Consider the following 23,319-nt stretch of genomic DNA (forward strand, 5'->3'; position numbering starts at 1 on the left):
CTTGAACATGACAATGAGTTCACGGTACCCCACAGTCACCAGATCTCAACCCTTAGAGCATCTTTGCGATGTGGTGGAACGGGAGCTTCGTGCCCTGGATGTGCATCCCACAAATCTCCATCAACTGCAAGATGCTTTCCTATCAATATGGGCCAACATTTCTAAAGAATGCTTTCTGCACCTTGTTGAATCAATGCCACGTAGAATTAAGGCAGTTCTGAAGGCAAAAGGGGTCAAACACAGTATTAGTATGGTGTTCCTAATAATCCTTTAGGTGAGTGTATAACCATTGGCTGGGGCCAAACAAGATGTGATGCCTCCATAATCATTTTATAAATTACTTTTTATTTCACAAACATCATGTGATTTCGACATGTGGATCAGTTTGGTGTGTTGTATTGTAAGATGAGCATATTAAAGAGAATTCATTTTTCATTCATGTGGTATCAACTTCTAAAGCTTTATTGCTAACAAAACCAAATTCATTTGATTCCCAGTACATGTGATAGGCCACAGCTTAAATGATCTGTAGGTTGCTCTGGATGGAAGTGCCTGTCAGTTAACTTAAATTATTGTCAAACTGAAGGTCTTTAGTGGATTGTAAATAAAACATTTTCTGTATCATGTCATTTACAACAGGTTAAATCAAGATCAGTGTCAAAAAAAAGAAACCTATTATAAAAGCAAAACGTTGTGCTTGTTTCTACACTATTTCTATTTTTTCCCATGCCCATATGGGTCCAGTGTGGATCCCCCTGCCGTCTCATCCCCCATCTGCAATTTGCTGTCCAGTTCATGCATGACACAAGAAAACACGTTGCATCCCCTACTCCTAAAAAGTACGAAAACAAATCGTCATAACATTTATTTATATCATGTTCCCTAAAGTTTGTTAAAAAGTCATTTGTTTTGTTCACTCTCAAAATTCTGTAACACAAGAAATGTGAAATTAATTAAGACATCCTTTTTGAGAGTGTTCCACTTAAAAGCCTCACTAACCACCATTTACCAAAACAGAATGTAATTACAGAATATGACACAAAATTAACCCTCACATAGTTTTTCAATTATCATAGATACTATAGAATAGTTAGAAAATTAAGTAGTCTATTCATAATTTACTGAAAAGGAAAGTGGAGCAAAGATTTTTACACTTATTTTTTCATCCATTTTCTGTTAAAGCATGAAGCACAAAACTGCACAGAAGAACTCACCCTTGGGGATATTTGATGCCGGTTTCATATTGGATCATTCTAAGTCTGGTAAGAGATCAAAATAACATTATAAAACATCAAACATTAAAGTCAGACTTGAATTTACCTTGCATGTATATTACACTGAAATACTCACAGTAGTTTTGCCATTTACATAAATCAGTGTATCAAGGTTTGATGATAAAGGATTAAAAATGCAGAGCAAAGATTTTACTATTTCATCACATTTTTGTGCATATGTTAAAGACGTGAAACTCCAAACTGCACTCACATATTATTTAGGTCGGGAGTCCAGTAATGGGTGATGTTTTGCACAGAATTGAATGGTAAAATTTAGCTAGTTACAAGCCACGATGTAACCAAGCTAATGTTCTGCTTACCCGTCTGTGTTATTAATCATATACTCAGTGACGTTCAATTCTGTCCCATTCGAAAGCATCTTGACATTATCACTTCTGAAACAGAACACATTATATAATCACACCTAAAAAGATTTTATACAAATATAAATAGTAAGATATATAAGCCACAATGTTTTACTTATGTTGTATACCTGTCGTTGTATACCACCCCTAACATATTTTTGCATATGTAGTTATACATTTTCTGTATTATTTTATAGAGAAATTTAGTGTTTGTATCACAAAATACCTTGTGGTATTGAAGATGGGAAGCCCAAGAGTGTAGTTCAGGAGAAGAAAGCTCAGAGCCCAAACAGGAATCATGTTGTCCAACACTTGAATGACTGAGTTTAAGGCATATATTCTCTCCCCTGCCCATTCAAATGCTCTTTAATCTGTTGATATATGAATGTCTGAATGATTCCCAGAAGCCTGAGTAGATTTGGTCCTTGGATAAGACATGAACAAACATTGTTTAAGGTTAAAGAATTCAAGCCATTAGTTCTGCTCAATGTTAGAAAAATATTTTGGTCTAAAGTGACAACAATGAATCAATTCACAATGTCACAACGTTGGACAGTAATCATGGGTAAACATTACAGTCAGTTTACTCAAGTGGGTTGATATTCAGTTTTTTTCACAGTTTTACTTTGCTTAGCAGCTTTATCAGGAATGTTACTGGAGTTGGGAATTGTTACTAACAGCCACCGTCTCTCTTTTGCGACAAACCAAGCTGAATAATAATGTTAATGGTGGTACACCATTCAGACACACTAGCTATTATTAAATTCCAGTTAGGATTCAGAACAAGCTAAAGAAGAAGTGATGCCTTCAGAATCATTTTATACATTTCGTATACTTTCATGTTTTTTCACAAACCTGATTTCGACATGGTGGATCAATTTGTTGAATGTATTTTTTGTGAAATGAGTATCTTTAAAGAGACTGTCATATGAATTGAATTAATGCGGTATCGTTTTTCGGAAGCTTTATTGCTAGCAACACCAAGGTCATGGGTTTGATTCTCGAAGTACATATATAGCTTTAATGACCTGTAAGTTGCTTTGGAGAAAGTTGCCTGCTAGTGAACATTTACATTTAGGCATTTGGCAGACGCTTTTATCCAAAGCAACTTACATAGCATTATCCAATACATTTTATACATAGGTGTCTGCAATCCCGTGGGATCGAACCCAAAACATTACGTTGTTAACGCAATGCTCTTTCTTACCACTGAGCTACAGGAAATTCATTATGTATAGTGAAACGAGCGAGGCGGGAGGGAACGGCGTGAGGACGGTGACGCGAGTGATACTGAGTGTCAGCTGCACGTTGCACCAGTCGGCGACTGGAGGGTACGACGAGAGAGGACCAGGCCTGGATTATATGTGATGTTTTATTGTGTTTGTGTAGCCGGCAGTCGACCGTGAGGGAGCTACTGACATTTTACTTTCATTTTGTTGTATTTTTTTTTTAAAACAGTACACTGGTTCCCACCTCCTTCCTTACTTACTTGGAACATTACTACATATAGATAGCAGTTAAATGTGTTTTTGTAGCTTTGAGTTTTTTCTACACATCATACAGTCATAAAAAACAAGTGCCAGGTAAAGATACAAGTTGACATCTACATTACATCACAATGCCAGTGTTTTTGTTGCATTTCTTCTTTGCAAGGCCAACATTAGCACCTCACTCATGCTTGAAAAATTATTACCTTGTGACATTGCGTATAGAAAGCCCAAATGTGCTGTTTAGTAACAGAATACAAAAGCCAGCACTGACTGAATCTGAATGACTCAGATCCGTTTGGAGCACATTCTTTCCCACGCCCATTTAAATGCTATTTAATGATATCTGAATGTGTGAGTGGTTCCCACAAACCTGAACAAATTGTGTCCTTGGATAAGCCACGGCCAAACATTGTTCAAATGACACACATGAGAAAAGAAAGTGAAAAGTTCTATTCAGTGTGGATCTGTGGGTTTGTGATGTGAAACTGATCAATCGTTTGGTAAAACTGTTTCAGTTTATTTAGCTGAGTGTACTCATATGATATAGCTATAGAGAATCGTGTTTAATGTTCCATAGTTTATGGTTTTCAAGGCCAAATCAAGCTGTATAATTTAACTTAGGACACTAGAGTGGGAAAATGAATGGTTATCGGACAAATATTGCTGTATAGGATTTTCATAGTGTTTCATTTACACTCACCCAAAGGATTATTAGAAACACCTGTTCAATTTCTCATTAATGCAAATATATAATCAACCAATCACATGGCAGTTGCTTCAATGCATTTAGGGGTGTGGTTCTGGTCAAGACAATCTCCTGAACACTAAACTGAATGTCAGAATGGGAAAGAAAGGCGATTTAAGCAATTTTGAGTGTGGCATGGTGGTTGGTGCCAGATGGGCCGGTCTAAGTATTTCACAATCTGCTCAGTTACTGGGATTTTCACGCACAGCCATTTCTAGGGTTTACAAAGAATGGTGTGAAAAGGGAAAAACATCCAGTATGCGGCAGTCCTGTGGGAGAAAATGCCTTGTTGATGGGTCGACTGATTCAAGCTGATAGAAGAGCAACTTTGACTGAAATATCCACTCGTTACAACCGAGGTATGCAGCAAAGCATTTGTGAAGCCACACACCTTGAGGCGGATGGGCTACAACAGCAGAAGACCCCACCGGGTACCACTCATCTCCACTGCAAATAGGAAAAAGAGGCTACAATTTTCACAAGCTCACCAAAATTGGACCGTTGAACACTGGAAAAATGCTGCCTGGTCTGATGAGTCTCGATTTCTGTTGAGACATTCAGATGGTAGAGTCAGAATTTGGCGTAAACATAATTTGAACATGGATCTATCATGCCTTGTTACCACTGTGCAGGCTGATGGTGGTGGTGTAATGGTGTGGGGGATGTTTTCTTGGCACACTTTAGGCCCCTTAGTGCCAATTGGGCATCGTTTAAATGCCACGGCCTACCTGAGCATTGTCTCTGACCATGTCCATCCCTTTATGACCACCATGTACCCATCCTCTGATGGCTACTTCCAGCAGGATAATGCACCATGTCACAAAGCTTGAGTCATTTCAAATTGGTTTCTTGAACATGACAATGAGTTCACGGTACCCCACAGTCACCAGATCTCAACCCTTAGAGCATCTTTGCGATGTGGTGGAACGGGAGCTTCGTGCCCTGGATGTGCATCCCACAAATCTCCATCAACTGCAAGATGCTTTCCTATCAATATGGGCCAACATTTCTAAAGAATGCTTTCTGCACCTTGTTGAATCAATGCCACGTAGAATTAAGGCAGTTCTGAAGGCAAAAGGGGTCAAACACAGTATTAGTATGGTGTTCCTAATAATCCTTTAGGTGAGTGTATAACCATTGGCTGGGGCCAAACAAGATGTGATGCCTCCATAATCATTTTATAAATTACTTTTTATTTCACAAACATCATGTGATTTCGACATGTGGATCAGTTTGGTGTGTTGTATTGTAAGATGAGCATATTAAAGAGAATTCATTTTTCATTCATGTGGTATCAACTTCTAAAGCTTTATTGCTAACAAAACCAAATTCATTTGATTCCCAGTACATGTGATAGGCCACAGCTTAAATGATCTGTAGGTTGCTCTGGATGGAAGTGCCTGTCAGTTAACTTAAATTATTGTCAAACTGAAGGTCTTTAGTGGATTGTAAATAAAACATTTTCTGTATCATGTCATTTACAACAGGTTAAATCAAGATCAGTGTCAAAAAAAAGAAACCTATTATAAAAGCAAAACGTTGTGCTTGTTTCTACACTATTTCTATTTTTTCCCATGCCCATATGGGTCCAGTGTGGATCCCCCTGCCGTCTCATCCCCCATCTGCAATTTGCTGTCCAGTTCATGCATGACACAAGAAAACACGTTGCATCCCCTACTCCTAAAAAGTACGAAAACAAATCGTCATAACATTTATTTATATCATGTTCCCTAAAGTTTGTTAAAAAGTCATTTGTTTTGTTCACTCTCAAAATTCTGTAACACAAGAAATGTGAAATTAATTAAGACATCCTTTTTGAGAGTGTTCCACTTAAAAGCCTCACTAACCACCATTTACCAAAACAGAATGTAATTACAGAATATGACACAAAATTAACCCTCACATAGTTTTTCAATTATCATAGATACTATAGAATAGTTAGAAAATTAAGTAGTCTATTCATAATTTACTGAAAAGGAAAGTGGAGCAAAGATTTTTACACTTATTTTTTCATCCATTTTCTGTTAAAGCATGAAGCACAAAACTGCACAGAAGAACTCACCCTTGGGGATATTTGATGCCGGTTTCATATTGGATCATTCTAAGTCTGGTAAGAGATCAAAATAACATTATAAAACATCAAACATTAAAGTCAGACTTGAATTTACCTTGCATGTATATTACACTGAAATACTCACAGTAGTTTTGCCATTTACATAAATCAGTGTATCAAGGTTTGATGATAAAGGATTAAAAATGCAGAGCAAAGATTTTACTATTTCATCACATTTTTGTGCATATGTTAAAGACGTGAAACTCCAAACTGCACTCACATATTATTTAGGTCGGGAGTCCAGTAATGGGTGATGTTTTGCACAGAATTGAATGGTAAAATTTAGCTAGTTACAAGCCACGATGTAACCAAGCTAATGTTCTGCTTACCCGTCTGTGTTATTAATCATATACTCAGTGACGTTCAATTCTGTCCCATTCGAAAGCATCTTGACATTATCACTTCTGAAACAGAACACATTATATAATCACACCTAAAAAGATTTTATACAAATATAAATAGTAAGATATATAAGCCACAATGTTTTACTTATGTTGTATACCTGTCGTTGTATACCACCCCTAACATATTTTTGCATATGTAGTTATACATTTTCTGTATTATTTTATAGAGAAATTTAGTGTTTGTATCACAAAATACCTTGTGGTATTGAAGATGGGAAGCCCAAGAGTGTAGTTCAGGAGAAGAAAGCTCAGAGCCCAAACAGGAATCATGTTGTCCAACACTTGAATGACTGAGTTTAAGGCATATATTCTCTCCCCTGCCCATTCAAATGCTCTTTAATCTGTTGATATATGAATGTCTGAATGATTCCCAGAAGCCTGAGTAGATTTGGTCCTTGGATAAGACATGAACAAACATTGTTTAAGGTTAAAGAATTCAAGCCATTAGTTCTGCTCAATGTTAGAAAAATATTTTGGTCTAAAGTGACAACAATGAATCAATTCACAATGTCACAACGTTGGACAGTAATCATGGGTAAACATTACAGTCAGTTTACTCAAGTGGGTTGATATTCAGTTTTTTTCACAGTTTTACTTTGCTTAGCAGCTTTATCAGGAATGTTACTGGAGTTGGGAATTGTTACTAACAGCCACCGTCTCTCTTTTGCGACAAACCAAGCTGAATAATAATGTTAATGGTGGTACACCATTCAGACACACTAGCTATTATTAAATTCCAGTTAGGATTCAGAACAAGCTAAAGAAGAAGTGATGCCTTCAGAATCATTTTATACATTTCGTATACTTTCATGTTTTTTCACAAACCTGATTTCGACATGGTGGATCAATTTGTTGAATGTATTTTTTGTGAAATGAGTATCTTTAAAGAGACTGTCATATGAATTGAATTAATGCGGTATCGTTTTTCGGAAGCTTTATTGCTAGCAACACCAAGGTCATGGGTTTGATTCTCGAAGTACATATATAGCTTTAATGACCTGTAAGTTGCTTTGGAGAAAGTTGCCTGCTAGTGAACATTTACATTTAGGCATTTGGCAGACGCTTTTATCCAAAGCAACTTACATAGCATTATCCAATACATTTTATACATAGGTGTCTGCAATCCCGTGGGATCGAACCCAAAACATTACGTTGTTAACGCAATGCTCTTTCTTACCACTGAGCTACAGGAAATTCATTATGTATAGTGAAACGAGCGAGGCGGGAGGGAACGGCGTGAGGACGGTGACGCGAGTGATACTGAGTGTCAGCTGCACGTTGCACCAGTCGGCGACTGGAGGGTACGACGAGAGAGGACCAGGCCTGGATTATATGTGATGTTTTATTGTGTTTGTGTAGCCGGCAGTCGACCGTGAGGGAGCTACTGACATTTTACTTTCATTTTGTTGTATTTTTTTTTTAAAACAGTACACTGGTTCCCACCTCCTTCCTTACTTACTTGGAACATTACTACATATAGATAGCAGTTAAATGTGTTTTTGTAGCTTTGAGTTTTTTCTACACATCATACAGTCATAAAAAACAAGTGCCAGGTAAAGATACAAGTTGACATCTACATTACATCACAATGCCAGTGTTTTTGTTGCATTTCTTCTTTGCAAGGCCAACATTAGCACCTCACTCATGCTTGAAAAATTATTACCTTGTGACATTGCGTATAGAAAGCCCAAATGTGCTGTTTAGTAACAGAATACAAAAGCCAGCACTGACTGAATCTGAATGACTCAGATCCGTTTGGAGCACATTCTTTCCCACGCCCATTTAAATGCTATTTAATGATATCTGAATGTGTGAGTGGTTCCCACAAACCTGAACAAATTGTGTCCTTGGATAAGCCACGGCCAAACATTGTTCAAATGACACACATGAGAAAAGAAAGTGAAAAGTTCTATTCAGTGTGGATCTGTGGGTTTGTGATGTGAAACTGATCAATCGTTTGGTAAAACTGTTTCAGTTTATTTAGCTGAGTGTACTCATATGATATAGCTATAGAGAATCGTGTTTAATGTTCCATAGTTTATGGTTTTCAAGGCCAAATCAAGCTGTATAATTTAACTTAGGACACTAGAGTGGGAAAATGAATGGTTATCGGACAAATATTGCTGTATAGGATTTTCATAGTGTTTCATTTACACTCACCCAAAGGATTATTAGAAACACCTGTTCAATTTCTCATTAATGCAAATATATAATCAACCAATCACATGGCAGTTGCTTCAATGCATTTAGGGGTGTGGTTCTGGTCAAGACAATCTCCTGAACACTAAACTGAATGTCAGAATGGGAAAGAAAGGCGATTTAAGCAATTTTGAGTGTGGCATGGTGGTTGGTGCCAGATGGGCCGGTCTAAGTATTTCACAATCTGCTCAGTTACTGGGATTTTCACGCACAGCCATTTCTAGGGTTTACAAAGAATGGTGTGAAAAGGGAAAAACATCCAGTATGCGGCAGTCCTGTGGGAGAAAATGCCTTGTTGATGGGTCGACTGATTCAAGCTGATAGAAGAGCAACTTTGACTGAAATATCCACTCGTTACAACCGAGGTATGCAGCAAAGCATTTGTGAAGCCACACACCTTGAGGCGGATGGGCTACAACAGCAGAAGACCCCACCGGGTACCACTCATCTCCACTGCAAATAGGAAAAAGAGGCTACAATTTTCACAAGCTCACCAAAATTGGACCGTTGAACACTGGAAAAATGCTGCCTGGTCTGATGAGTCTCGATTTCTGTTGAGACATTCAGATGGTAGAGTCAGAATTTGGCGTAAACATAATTTGAACATGGATCTATCATGCCTTGTTACCACTGTGCAGGCTGATGGTGGTGGTGTAATGGTGTGGGGGATGTTTTCTTGGCACACTTTAGGCCCCTTAGTGCCAATTGGGCATCGTTTAAATGCCACGGCCTACCTGAGCATTGTCTCTGACCATGTCCATCCCTTTATGACCACCATGTACCCATCCTCTGATGGCTACTTCCAGCAGGATAATGCACCATGTCACAAAGCTTGAGTCATTTCAAATTGGTTTCTTGAACATGACAATGAGTTCACTGTACCCCACAGTCACCAGATCTCAACCCTTAGAGCATCTTTGGGATGTGGTGGAACGGGAGCTTCGTGCCCTGGATGTGCATCCCACAAATCTCCATCAACTGCAAGATGCTTTCCTATCAATATGGGCCAACATTTCTAAAGAATGCTTTCTGCACCTTGTTGAATCAATGCCACGTAAAATTAAGGCAGTTCTGAAGGCAAAAGGGGTCAAACACAGTATTAGTATGGTGTTCCTAATAATCCTTTAGGTGAGTGTATAACCATTGGCTGGGGCCAAACAAGATGTGATGCCTCCATAATCATTTTATAAATTACTTTTTATTTCACAAACATCATGTGATTTCGACATGTGGATCAGTTTGGTGTGTTGTATTGTAAGATGAGCATATTAAAGAGAATTCATTTTTCATTCATGTGGTATCAACTTCTAAAGCTTTATTGCTAACAAAACCAAAGTCATTTGATTCCCAGTACATGTGATAGGCCACAGCTTAAATGATCTGTAGGTTGCTCTGGATGGAAGTGCCTGTCAGTTAACTTAAATTATTGTCAAACTGAAGGTCTTTAGTGGATTGTAAATAAAACATTTTCTGTATCATGTCATTTACAACAGGTTAAATCAAGATCAGTGTCAAAAAAAAGAAACCTATTATAAAAGCAAAACGTTGTGCTTGTTTCTACACTATTTCTATTTTTTCCCATGCCCATATGGGTCCAGTGTGGATCCCCCTGCCGTCTCATCCCCCATCTGCAATTTGCTGTCCAGTTCATGCATGACACAAGAAAACACGATGCATGCCCTATTCCTAAAAAGTACGAAAACAAATCGTCATAACATTTATTTATATCATGTTCCCTAAAGTTTGTTAAAAAGTCATTTGTTTTGTTCACTCTCAAAATTCTGTAACACAAGAAATGTGAAATTAATTAAGACATCCTTTTTGAGAGTGTTCCACTTAAAAGCCTCACTAACCAGCATTTACCAAAACAGAATGTAATTACAGAATATGACACAAAATTAACCCTCACATAGTTTTTCAATTATCATAGATACTATAGAATAGTTAGAAAATTAAGTAGTCTATTCATAATTTACTGAAAAGGAAAGTGGAGCAAAGATTTTTACACTTATTTTTTCATCCATTTTCTGTTAAAGCATGAAGCACAAAACTGCACAGAAGAACTCACCCTTGGGGATATGTGATGCCGGTTTCATATTGGATCATTCTAAGTCTGGTAAGAGATCAAAATAACATTATAAAACATCAAACATTAAAGTCAGACTTGAATTTACCTTGCATGTATATTACACTGAAATACTCACAGTAGTTTTGCCATTTACATAAATCAGTGTATCAAGGTTTGATGATAAAGGATTAAAAATGCAGAGCAAAGATTTTACTATTTCATCACATTTTTGTGCATATGTTAAAGACGTGAAACTGCACTCACATATTATTTAGGTCGGGAGTCCAGTAATGGGTGATGTTTTGCACAGAATTGAATGGTAAAATTTAGCTAGTTACAAGCCACGATGTAACCAAGCTAATGTTCTGCTTACCCGTCTGTGTTATTAGTCTTATACTCAGTGACTTTCAATTCTGTCCCATTCGAAAGCATCTTGACATTATCACTTCTGAAACAGAACACATTATATAATCACACCTAAAAAGATTTTATACAAATATAAATAGTAAGATATATTGCCCACAATGTTTTACTGTGTTTTGTATACCTGTTAGTGCCGTTCAAGTTCAAACCATCAGATTTATTTCTGAAACAGAACACATGATATATTACCTAAAAAGATTTTATAAAAATATAAATAGTAAGATATATAAGCCACAATGTTTTACTTATGTTGTATACCTGTCGAATAGGTTCAAGATCAAATCATCAACATTACTGCTAAAAAAGAACACAATACATCGTAAGCATCATGAATTAATCACCATTATCAAATTCACTCCTGAAACAGAACACATTATATAATCACACCTAAAAAGATTTTATACAAATATAAATAGTAAGATATATAAGCCACAATGTTTTACTGTGTTTTGTATACCTGTTAGTGCCGTTCAAGTTCAAATCATCAGATTTATTCCTGAAACAGAACACATGATATATTACCTAAAAAGATTTTATAAAAATATAAATAGTAAGATATATAAGCCACAATGTTTTACTTATGTTGTATACCTGTCGAATAGGTTCAAGATCAAATCATCAACATTACTGCTAAAAAAGAACACAATACATCGTAAGCATCATGAATTAATCACCATTATCAAATTCACTCCTGAAACAGAACACATTATATAATCACACCTAAAAAGATTTTATACAAATATAAATAGTAAGATATATTGGCCACAATGTTTTACTGTGTTTTGTATACCTGTTAGTGCCGTTCAAGTTCAAATCATCAGATTTATTCCTGAAACAGAACACATGATATATTACCTAAAAAGATTTTATAAAAATATAAATAGTAAGATATATAAGCCACAATGTTTTACTTATGTTGTATACCTGTCGAATAGGTTCAAGATCAAATCATCAACATTACTGCTAAAAAAGAACACAATACATCGTAAGCATCATGAATTAATCACCATTATCAAATTCACTCCTGAAACAGAACACATTATATAATCACACCTAAAAAGATTTTATACAAATATAAATAGTAAGATATATTGGCCACAATGTTTTACTGTGTTTTGTATACCTGTTAGTGCCGTTCAAGTTCAAATCATCAACATGATCAACATCACTGCTAAAACAGAACACAATACATCATATTATATACTAACACTAAAGGGTATACACTAACACCTTACTCATGCTTGAAAAATATTACCTTGTGATGTTGCGGATGGGAAACCCAATAGTGTAGTTTAGGAACAGAATACCCAGAACCCAAATAGCAATCATGTTGTCTATTAAACACCACCAATGACTTGCTGACAAAAAGGGAATCTTAATGACATATGATCAGTCTTAAGCATTTATTCCACTCCCTGTCCAGTCAAATCCTGTTGGATGGGCAGGGAATGGAATCCAGTTGGCATAACTATGTGTGAATGGTTCCCATTGAACTAAACAGATTTTATCCTTGACTAGACATAGACAAACATTGCTATCAAAATATTTGGCTGCTCACAGTGATGGAGGGCATTACAGTAAATTTTGAAAGAGTTGAAAGAGTGATAATAAGACATAGAGAAAATATCAGATTTTTGTTTAAATAAGTAACTATTGTACAAGACGGAACATCTTACTGAACATTTTTGAACTAAGCTGTCTTTTATGTATTCTGTGTATTCTTTTTGTCACTATTATTATCAATATCAAAATGAATATAACTTAAAGCCTCTTTGCAAGTCCGCAATGAAAAGCGCTATAGAAATACACTTGAATTGAATATAGAAAGTTGCTTATGAATCAAAGGATATATCAGCTTTTATCTTTCTTTCCAGTTAAATGTTCATTGCGTTCAGCATTGCAATTTCCAGGAACTGCATGGGGCCAAAGAGGGAGTATCGTTTTCCATTTGTTTCATTGTAAAGTGCTTTTCAAAGTAGACTTCAGTTAATCCGAAGCTATTTTAGACATTAACAGTCCTCAAACAAAAACACCAAAGGTGTCAGACTTCATTCATTTTAATAATCTGCAATTCATAGTTTTCAAGATGCACATTAATATTTACTTCTTAATTACATCATATCATAAGAGGTCTCATGCTAACAGTGCCCAAAAAAATAACACAATTCTTGAAAGCAAAGTAACAAACTTAAAAATCTAAACCACAATGCAACAGAAATCGACCTGACCTTTACTCTGAAGAATTTGTGGACATTAGTTTACTTTGTAAATTTGGTTGTGTTGTGCACCTCCCAGTTACTGTAAAAGCAATTAATGATCGAACACACTTTTGTGTGAAACAGATTAAAGTAGTTTTAAGTAGGAGCCAAACCAATCCAATATATCAGCAATATTACCAGAACTTTACAAATTATACTAATGGTGAAATATATAATGTCTATTAAACATTGGCCCGGGTGAAGTAGTCTGTTTCTATTTGTTTACGTGTATATGATATTATTATAAACAATTATGACCAGGGGCATTTACAATACACAATACAGACACAACATCAACACTGGATACAAATAAATTATATAATCTTTATAATCTGGTATCCAGTTTCAGCGAGATGAAGGAGAACAAGAAGTAAACCACATGGTAGACCATCAATTAAACAGCCACATTGTGACTCCATGGGGGTAGCTGCTTATCGGAAGTCCTCTGCAGAGAACATGCCCTTGGCCCTCCGCAGGATTGAATCTTTGGAGGCATCGTACGGATGCTCTTTGGAAGGAATTTCCAGCACTGCAGGGATAGACTCCATGTGGGTGTCTATGGCGTGACGAATCATCTCGGCAATAAACTGGTTGATGAGGATAATGCCAATGTCATTGCGAGCCAGGAAACTCCTGTAAATGAAGAACGGATCTTTTTCAGTTTGTAAGAAAAACACACGTTTCATTGTGATATATGTAGCCAAGTAGACGTGAATGTATAATAAACGGGAAGTATATAAAGGAACGTGTGCGTGTGTATATGTATGTGTGCGTGTGCGTGTATGAATGTGTATGAATGTGTGCGTGTGTATATGAATGTGTGTGTGTGTGTATATGTATATGAATGTGTGTGTGTGTGTGTATGTATGTGTGCGTATATGCCTTTATTTATATTTATGATAAGTACGTTGTATCTATTCACGAGACCTTTAAAATGCTAAGATATGCAATAAATACACACGTTATAGGTTTTATATCTTTGCTATTGATGTTAGGATCATAAGGTATAACCTTAAATTATTACAATCTTACTTGAATGTCTCCTCTATCTCCGCGATGCTAGTGTCCTTCTCCACAACCAAGAAATTAGGTTTTCGGTTTTTATTGAGCTCCCCGATACCACCAAGCAGAAATCCGGTGCATGTATCTTCATCCCCGATAACAGCGATTAATTTCCCCCGTCCTGGCATCGCTAATTCGGCTTATATTTTCTTAAATAAACGAAAGAACGAATGAAATGTTTTCCAGTCCTCCAGGATCATATGCTTTAATCAGCTGACTGATGCACTTCCGCTTTGCTCAGACGTCAAGCTTAGTGTACAGCGGCTGATCTGAGATCGGTACTGCTCGCAATATAGACGTACGTAATCATGATGATTGTCATAGTAAACCTGATCCTAAATTAGATTGTCAGTGCTCATGGGCAAAATGTAACCTATAACTGTGAGAAGTGTCTGATGTTATACGTTTGCGAGCCCATATTTACATTAAGTTAGATTTGCGAAGCATCCAACATGAAATAAAGCTATTCGTCAGCGATAAGGAAAAGACTGCGCCGCTTGCAATGACGTCATATACACGCGACACTCGCTCATGTGTCACGTGAGACGGGAGGTGTAGGAACACAACAGTAAAACTTCTTCTCAAAATGGTATGTTTTTGGTCAATTTGTTATTGTATTTGTATGATGGGGTTTTGATTTTACAGTTTTTTTTTTTTGTGACGCGATCAAGCGTTGTTGTATTGTGGTGAAGATAAATATTGTGGTGAAAGGCTTGTCATCGTACGTCTATTTTACAATAACGTTATCTGTTTCTTGAATTTTAGACCACGGCTTTGACCCAGGGTTTGGAGAGAATACCCGATCAAATTGGGTATTTGGTTGTTAGCGAAGACGGTGTACTTGCGGTGAGTAATGAAATGTGTAGTTAGAATAATTCAAGCCATATCTCATTGAAAGACTGCAGGGTGTTGACTTGGTCAGTTGCTAAAGAAATAATATAGTGCCTGAGATTGAATTTCCTGCTGTCATACAGTATCAGGAAACGCATGGAAAAAAAATTCTCTACAGGATAGAAAAAGAAATAAACTAGAACTAGACTTTTTTGTGAATGTAATATAAAACGACTGGACATCCTCAAATCTTGCAAAATAATTGGTAAACATATTAAATGGTAAAACCCAGAATGCTACCCATTTGTAACTCGGTGTTAAGTGAATTTATTTGGGCATTTTTGATAACAGTCAGCAGGAGAGCTGGAGAATGATGAACACACAGCAGGAGTGATCATGCAGATGGTCAGAACAGCTTGTCGGTTTAGGTTACATGGTACAGCAGATCCTCCTTTCAAACGCATGTCAGGTAAGACACATACATGTCTACGACATATTTCGCCACAAATTTAAAAGAAAAATGATTTGTGATGTTGTTTTTTAGTACTGTAGTGTCAAATTAATAACATTCTCATAGACCCAAATTAATAACATTCTCATAGATAAAATTGTTTAGTGTTTACTTTCAATGCATTGTGTTCCAAAAAAATCACCTGGTTGTTGTGAGAGAGTCTGCTGACTGCTTCCAACCTTCATTTAGTAAATATTCTGCTGCTTTTCTGTGGTTTTCTTCAAAGTGATGTTTGAAGACTACGTTTATGCTGTGACCATCTCCGGGCAGAAAGTTTTTGTTGTCAAGAGGCAGAACAACCAACGGGAACCTGTTACTGTCTAAGAGAGGAAATTATGAACTGGCATGCCAATACACTCTTCTTCAGGCGTGAAATTGCGCCCTCATATGGAAACGACCGAGCAATTACAACTATTTGCCATTCAGCACAAACATACTCAATTACTTTTGTATGAAAACCCTATTACACAGATTTGTGACCTGGGCAATCTCGGGTGTATTTGGCCTGAGGTCTAGTAATCTTGTGTGTTATTCTTGTAAAATGTCACAGACTGTGGTCACAGGTTGGATTTGTTATCTTTTTGACACATGATAAGATACTGTCTATAATTAAGCCCCGGTTACCTGTTTTTTGTAATTGGTGTGTATTAACATTTTAACGCATGTAATTGAATAACCATCAGCTTTTTGTGACTCTATAGGCAGGTTTAAGGAAGGACCTGATCATTCTGATTTCTTATTATGTTTATGCATATTTACAAAAAGATTGGCGATGTATACATGTTCACAAGGGTGTTATTGATTACAATGTGTGGTGTGTTGTCAGGTGTGAGATGCTGTAATTAACAAGAAACAACAGGGGATTTACAGGTGTTATAAAATATGGTCTCACTTTGATCTATTGTATGAAAGCAGAACCTAAAATGACCTTAACGCTATTTATGATTGATCTTTTTTTGTTTAATTATCAGGCTTGAAATCCCCTTCCAGTAGTTGCATTAACAATAAATTAAATAAATACTATGCATATTTTTAGTCACTGTTCATTTTTGAGGTTTTTAATACTTAAATTATACATATTCTATTCTAATTTAAACATTTGTAATCTTTTTTGTACATTTTGTAGCTCTTTATGTTAGAGATAACATGTATATATTTAACTAGTAACTATTTTTATTTAACTTAACATACATGAAAACAACATATCATTTTATTAGGTAAGGTTTTATTTAAAATACCAAATAACATGGTGCCATACATTCAAGTAGAAGATTGCAAGCAAAAGCTTCATCGCATCAAAAAGCCCTTGAAATGGTCCTTCATACACAAAGATTTCTCCAGTCTGGCCGTTCTGTGATAGATTCTGGTATTAATGTACATGCTCCATTACAGGTACTTTGGAAAAGTAAAGCTAATCCTTTCAAAGGCCATTCTTTTCAAATCATGTACGCTTTGAAACCCAATATACAATATTTATCATACTCATTAAAACCATCTAAAGACCCATATTTAATTGTGTATTTCTTAACCGCACTTGAACTATTACAGCCTTTTAAGTAAGTTTTAAAAAGGGGGAAGCATAAATGGGGAAGAAAAGTGCTTTAGGACAGGAAACGATTGCTTAAAGTCAAGTTGAAACCAGAACATTTCAAAAGGTTTTCCAGCAATGTTCATTTGGCATCATCTGTTTCTTTGTTTCTCTATATTCTGTTCCTGTTTTCCTTCCAGGTTAACGCTTTGATGGTTCATTGGATAGCCAGTCCAGACCTTCGTAAAGTCCTGATCCTTGGGTTGCACACGTGGCCTAAACGTACAACTGCAAGGTCAAAGCGAGAGAAATAAAATAACAGCTTAGTAACCCAACAGAACATTTGTAAGAAAAAAAGGAGCTTCAAGAAAAGACAAAAATCTTACAGTCTGACTCCGTAGATTGTGTATATAATTTATCCGTCAGGTCACGCACTCCCGTGGCATTTGGCAGGTCATGTTTGTTAGCAAACACTAAGAGAACTGCATCTCTCAATTCATTCTCTTGCATCTTATCACAAAAAAGATGGTTTTAGACAAAACCAAGAATTTGGTTGTCAATTCCATAAACTGAACCCAATGGAGTGATAGTCATTTTTGTCTTTAGTGCATCCTAAAAGTGACTGTATTTTGTACACCAACTAATGCCAGTTTATGGGATTCACTCCCTCCTTTCTTGCTCCCACTGTTCAGCAACTCTGTAGATTTTTAGATTACTAACCATTTTAGAGAGCTCTGATTCTTCTATTCGTTCTCTGTCATTACTGTCTACTACGAATATAAGGCCCTGCTAAAGACCACAGTCAGCATGGATAGAAGAAAGCCAAGGATACAAAGAATATGCATTAAGCAGAGCTGAAACCTAATACAATAACTCTGTCCTGACACAATGGAAAACTACAGAAGAGGTAGATGGTCTGAAGTCATGAGACCTCCTTCATACCTGTGTGTTCTGAAACTAATGTCTCCATAAGGGTCTGATTTTGTCCTGACCACCAACATCCCATACAGAAAAGCAAATATTCTTATATTCAACCGTCTCCACATTAAAACCTGCCCAAAGTCACATAAATTAATGTTGACAACTTCATTTAATTTGTGATATGGTGGGGATGATGTCATTCTTTGTATGTGATTTTTTTTTTGATTTTCTATGAAGAACATAGGTTATTGTGCAACGCTGGTTTGATTTGATTTATAACTCTCATGAATGAGTATTTCAAATGACGTACGATTGGAACGTGATTAGAAATTGACGAACTCTTGTAGTGATTGTTGGTGTTGTTATTTTTATGGGAACTTGTATTCACACGTTTGTATATGCCTGATAAAGGTCATGAGACTATACTAATTACATTTATCTTTTTTGCAAGCACTGATAGTGTGCCGGATTTATTTTCTTTTTGCTTAATTCATTAAAATGGAAATGCTCACCAATGGTTGGGAAGGTGGTTATAATTTCCCCCAAGCTTCAGTTTGTAGAGAATAGTTGTTTACCAGTGGCATCCAGACCAACTGAAGCAAACCTACATAAAAAGTGTTAAAACGTGTTAGTGTTTTAAAGCACCTGGCCACTTAAACTATGACAACATACTGCATATAAATAAACCAACAATACATACTATACTTTTCCTAATAATGCATTCCAAAAATATCTTAATAATGCATTCCAGAAACTATTTTACAGTGGTTGGCTCCTTTACAATCCAGTCCAACTCACCCAACAAAATACATTTCAGTTTTAAAAATCATACATAATTGACATGTGTATGAAAGAATGATGATAGGTCTAGGATTACAACATTTAAGTAAAGTGGCAAAAACAACGGCTTCACCCAACAGGGAGATAAAATAGATTTCTACCATGATGCTTTTATAAGTCATTACGAAATAAACGTGCTAGTAGTACGTTATTTAAGTTATAAGCATAAATAATTTACACTAAATCATCAGTATTCTCATCGGTTTCTTGCCGAAGAGTTTGAAAAAAATGACAAAATAGTGAGCCCCAAGTTAAAACTCACACAGTCAACAAGATACTATAGAAAGAGTCATTTAAATGCGAAACAAACATGCACACAACAATACGTGACCTGTCGAAAATAAAATCGTTTTTTTCCATAATTATTTAAATACAAATACATGCATGTAATTTCGTTTTTTTAATAGCCGATTAGATTAGAGATAAATTCTGCATTTTTCAAAGTTTTTCTTACAACTGCGCAATTAGTAACAAAACATTTAATAATTTTACATTATAACAATGCAATCACATCGAAACACTTTCAATTCATCTTTAAAAACTAAATGTTTTTTTTTTTTTTTTTAAACTAAACTTTTATTTTTCACGCATACGTCACTTCCCATTCCAACCAGGAAACGATTGTAAAGCAAGTAAACAGGACACGTATTCATGAAACTGCGGTAATTCTCTTTTTAAAAATAATAACGTGAACACCAAATGTACCAAATATCACATACAGTTAATGCTGTATCCACAACGCGTTTCGTGTCGTGTCGTGAGATGTGCTTTTATGTGATCATTTTCTGTGACTTCCAAGTTGCTAGCTAGTTAGCCAACACAATAATATGATCAGTAAACCTAAAGCTATATTTATTTAAATGTTTATGTCAGCTTATTAATATTAACTTGTAATTGGCCTTAGTATTGCAGGAACAACACTGTATATTGGTCATCATTTAGCTGGCTAGTGTAATACTATTGGATATGATACATTGCATGAATTTATATTGATGTGTCCAGGTGGATTCATTCATAATACGTAAAATATTACAATTCTAGTGTTTGCTTTTTAATATAATTTGTTTTGCTATTTTGCAGGTGAAGATTATATCTTAAAGTATGAAAACTGACTGACACTGATACAACATGGATAAGTTTGGAATGAGCTTTGGTGGAGGCCCAAGCAAAAAGGAACTGTTTGAGGCCATTGAGGTTCAGAAGAAACAACTTGTAAAGTACCAGACTCGTTTTAAAGATGTTGTCAGAGCATACCAAAGCCTACTTAAGGAAAAAGAGGCCTTGGAAGCCAGCCTGAAAGTACTGTCCATTTCTCAAGAAGTTGACCTAAGCCACCATGGTGATAGCCTTTCTTCAGGTGGAAGCTATGGAAACGCAGAACGACCTCTGTTGGCTGACCTCGGGGATGACCGCTGTTCCCTTCATAGCGAAGATAGTCAGGACACAGCAGCTTCTGCTGATACAGCCAATAGTGTGACTAATAATAGCACCAAGGGAGACCTAATAGAAGATGACCAAACCTGTACTGTAGATGGAGCTGTTGGTGCTGTCGTGTCCATCTCGCCCCAGCAAACTGAGGAGGCGAATGGATCCGAAAGTGGCATCAGTACTAGCAGCAGTGGATCTCTGGATCAACCAACTGCTGTTTTCGCTGCAGTAGACACAGACCGTCGTATCATCCAACTAAAGTCGCAACTATCCACCCTGACCAGTTCTCTGGCCACCGTCACTCAAGAGAAATCCAGAATGGAAGCTTCGTTCCAGGCGGACAAGAGGAAGATGAAGCACGAAATGGAGGAGCTACAAGACAGGTTGGAAGAAGATCACAAGCAGCACCAGACAGAGCTCCAGAGCTTCCAAGAGCAACTGGCCGAGAGCAAAGCCCGTGTCATCACCCAGCAGCACGAACGGGAGCAGGAGCAAGGTGACCACGCTCACATGCTCAGAGAGCTCCAGAAACTCCTCCAGGAGGAGAGGGGTCTGAGACAGGATGCAGAACTTATGCTTGAAGATGCTCGAGAATCCCTAGCCGAAGCAATCCGGGCAGCAGATAGAGGGCTGGATTACGAGGTGCGACTGAAAGAGATCACTCTGGAACGTGAGCAGCTGAGGAAGAGCCTGAAGTCTGCAGAAGTGGAGAAGAGCACACCCGACCCGCGTGTGGAGGAGCTCCAACAGGAGACTGCTGAGCTGAAAGCCCACTTCAATCATCAGCTTCAACAAGAGATCCAAAAGGTAAGTTTAAACCAGATTTTCACTTTTCTCGATTTAGGTAATACTCAGTGTCAGGGTAAACTACATTTGTGAAATTGAGCATATAATTTATTCATAAGCGTCTAAACAAGAATTTTTATTTCGTGATGTTTCTATGTAGGCGGCACAGGCAGAGGAACGTCTTAGAGACCAGGCTCAGATGGAGGAGGCACGAGTTGCCAGCCTTGAGGAGAGAGTGTCTGAGCTCTCAGAGTTGCTGGGTGCCTGCGAGAAGGCCAGACAGAAGGACCAACAGAACGCTCAGAGGCTGCGGGAGCGCATCCTTCAACTAGACACTGAAAACAAAACCTTAGCTATCGCAACAGTTAACAGGACAACCTCCGATCTAAACATTGATGACACAAACTTGAGCGTGGACGTGCTAAAGGACAAACTTGAGAAGGTGAAGAAATTACTGCTGTTGGCTGCACAAAGATCTCAAGACCAGAATCTGGATATTGAGAAGCTCCTGGAGGACGAGAGGGACTTGGAAGCCTCAGATGGTGAAAAAGCCTCCGCACTCCACTACCAGCACGAGCTCCGGCAACTGAGGGAGGAGTTTGAACGCTACAAAGCAAGGGCCCAAGGTGTTCTGAAAACCAAGAACACAAAAGATGGCAACCAGGCCAAGGATCTGGAGGAAGCACGAGACCAGCTGGCCGAACTGAAGGAGAAGTACATCAACCTTCGAATTCTTTCTGATGAAGCAGAAGCACGGCACAAACGTGATCTGGAGGAGCGTCTGCAAGGGCTTGTGGTGCTCCAGCAGACCCATAAACAGGAAGTTGAGAGGCTGGAAGCACAACACAGGGAGATCTTCCTGCGGCTTGAGGTAGAGCTGCACAAACAAAGAGACCGAACAATGGCCCTGCTGGCTGAGAAAGACCTCGAGCTGGAGCGGCTACGGGCTGCCGCGGTGGTCGGCTTCGGAAGCCATCAGAGGCATGCTGCAAATAACGCAACATTGATGGAAGAAGGTGACTTAGAGGGGGATAATCCAGCAAATGACGAAAGTGACATCATCGCCCAAGCGCTCAAACTCGCCGGGTCAAATGAACCAACTTTATTACTGTACGCCGAACAGCTGGCACGCAAGGAGGTGGAGGTCGTCGCCTTGCGCAAACAAAAGCATAGACTCGAGGAAGACCTGCACAAGCTACAAGGGAAGCTGATCGCTAATGGGGAGAGACACGAAGAAGAGATTTCTGAGCTACGTTGTCAGCTTGACAAACGTATTCGGGACCAGGGAAGAGATGGTGCTAATCTCGAGTACCTGAAGAATGTAATTTATAAGTTTCTCACACTTCTTGATACCAGAGGGCGCCAGCAGACTCTCACGGCCATTTTGACCATTTTGCACTTTAGTCCTGAAGAGAAACAAGCTGTGCTGAAGCAGCAGGCTCACAGTTGGTGGACACCAGGGATGCGATAATGCAAAAGCTAATAGAAAGAGACACTTTATGATTCTACTGTGCTGAGAGAAATATTGTGTTGTTTTTATTGACCAACAATTTAGTGTGCTAATTTAAAGAGTACCAAAAATACAAGATTTTTACACTGTGTTTTGACTCTTGTACATGGGTGCACCAAACAGTTTCAATTCAACTTGTATAATATTTAGGGATATGTAATATAGTCTCTGCTGTATAGACTTATATAACACATTTTAATTAAACACTATTTTGGATATGCTTAAAGGTTCAAATCTACAGAGTGATTTATGCCAAAGAAGGCCCTGTGAAATATTAGTTTTTCCTAATGAAAACTGAAACGGGCTGTTAAGAGGCGAAGCTATTATCAATCTGACATTTGCTTCCAGACATAAGGACATTAAAATGGTTCATGAACTCCATTCATATATTTAACACAGAACTTATTCCAGTCTGCATTGAATTTGTAAGCCTTCAGTACCTTTCAAGTTTTCTTAGTATGTTTTAGTTTTTTTCGTGATATATCCTGACGCTTTTGATGACTGAACTGTTAGTAGTTCATTTCTACAAGCTGTATGCATATAAATCATTTGAGAAACTTCAT

At 37.4% G+C, this 23,319-nt stretch overlaps 6 protein-coding genes and 1 pseudogene across 18 annotated transcripts; 2 read left to right on the plus strand and 5 right to left on the minus strand.

The window, feature by feature from the left end:
* Nucleotides 1-439: 439 nt before the first annotated feature.
* Nucleotides 440-2,474, minus strand: LOC306893486 (uncharacterized protein). Its single transcript, XM_079455326.1, has 4 exons — nt 1,866-2,474; nt 1,595-1,669; nt 1,215-1,259; nt 440-832 (listed from the first exon to the last, which is right to left on the minus strand). Exons 1-4 carry the CDS (start codon nt 1,937-1,939, stop codon nt 715-717), a joined length of 312 nt encoding a protein of 103 aa, XP_079311452.1. The 5' UTR covers nt 1,940-2,474; the 3' UTR covers nt 440-714.
* A 2,687-nt stretch (nt 2,475-5,161) lies between these two features.
* LOC306893279 (uncharacterized protein) lies at nt 5,162-7,196 on the minus strand. Its single transcript, XM_079455052.1, has 4 exons — nt 6,588-7,196; nt 6,317-6,391; nt 5,937-5,981; nt 5,162-5,554 (listed from the first exon to the last, which is right to left on the minus strand). Exons 1-4 carry the CDS (start codon nt 6,659-6,661, stop codon nt 5,437-5,439), a joined length of 312 nt encoding a protein of 103 aa, XP_079311178.1. The 5' UTR covers nt 6,662-7,196; the 3' UTR covers nt 5,162-5,436.
* Nucleotides 7,197-7,812: 616 nt separating this feature from the next.
* Nucleotides 7,813-12,561, minus strand: LOC306892929 (uncharacterized protein). Of its 12 annotated transcripts, none has more exons than XM_079454342.1 (11): nt 12,337-12,534; nt 12,205-12,252; nt 12,006-12,044; nt 11,872-11,910; nt 11,673-11,708; nt 11,539-11,577; nt 11,340-11,375; nt 11,206-11,244; nt 11,032-11,106; nt 10,659-10,703; nt 7,813-10,276 (listed from the first exon to the last, which is right to left on the minus strand). In XM_079454342.1, exons 1-11 carry the CDS (start codon nt 12,408-12,410, stop codon nt 10,159-10,161), a joined length of 588 nt encoding a protein of 195 aa, XP_079310468.1. In that variant the 5' UTR covers nt 12,411-12,534; the 3' UTR covers nt 7,813-10,158. The 12 variants fall into 12 exon arrangements, 11 of the variants coding, with proteins under 11 accessions (XP_079310468.1, XP_079310464.1, XP_079310471.1 ...); XM_079454338.1 differs by having other exon boundaries at nt 9,769-10,276; nt 11,340-11,378; nt 12,337-12,561; XM_079454345.1 differs by having other exon boundaries at nt 9,777-10,276; nt 12,006-12,041; nt 12,205-12,249; nt 12,337-12,557.
* Nucleotides 12,562-13,122: 561 nt separating this feature from the next.
* atp6v1f (ATPase H+ transporting V1 subunit F) lies at nt 13,123-14,555 on the minus strand. Its single transcript, XM_079454347.1, has 2 exons — nt 14,372-14,555; nt 13,123-13,972 (listed from the first exon to the last, which is right to left on the minus strand). Exons 1-2 carry the CDS (start codon nt 14,527-14,529, stop codon nt 13,771-13,773), a joined length of 360 nt encoding a protein of 119 aa, XP_079310473.1. The 5' UTR covers nt 14,530-14,555; the 3' UTR covers nt 13,123-13,770.
* Nucleotides 14,556-14,588: 33 nt separating this feature from the next.
* On the plus strand, nt 14,589-18,644 carry lamtor4 (late endosomal/lysosomal adaptor, MAPK and MTOR activator 4). The gene is made up of 4 exons (XM_079454348.1): nt 14,589-14,990; nt 15,167-15,247; nt 15,584-15,701; nt 15,970-18,644. The coding sequence occupies exons 1-4, from the start codon at nt 14,988-14,990 to the stop codon at nt 16,065-16,067; spliced, it is 300 nt and encodes a 99-aa protein (XP_079310474.1). The 5' UTR covers nt 14,589-14,987; the 3' UTR covers nt 16,068-18,644.
* On the minus strand, nt 17,473-19,637 carry LOC306892971 (ADP-ribosylation factor 4-like; annotated as a pseudogene). The gene is made up of 8 exons: nt 19,626-19,637; nt 19,213-19,309; nt 18,974-18,985; nt 18,705-18,796; nt 18,214-18,323; nt 17,992-18,057; nt 17,658-17,781; nt 17,473-17,559 (listed from the first exon to the last, which is right to left on the minus strand). The product of its transcript is annotated as an ADP-ribosylation factor 4-like (transcript).
* Nucleotides 19,633-23,318, plus strand: gcc1 (GRIP and coiled-coil domain containing 1). The gene is made up of 3 exons (XM_079454867.1): nt 19,633-19,694; nt 20,113-21,267; nt 21,407-23,318. Exons 2-3 carry the CDS (start codon nt 20,161-20,163, stop codon nt 22,715-22,717), a joined length of 2,418 nt encoding a protein of 805 aa, XP_079310993.1. The 5' UTR covers nt 19,633-19,694; nt 20,113-20,160; the 3' UTR covers nt 22,718-23,318.
* The last annotated feature ends 1 nt before the right edge of the window (nt 23,319 follows it).

This window comes from Barbatula barbatula (genome assembly GCF_947034865.1).
Source record: "Barbatula barbatula genome assembly, chromosome: 4".
In the NCBI taxonomy this organism is placed as follows: Eukaryota; Metazoa; Chordata; class Actinopteri; order Cypriniformes; family Nemacheilidae; genus Barbatula; species Barbatula barbatula.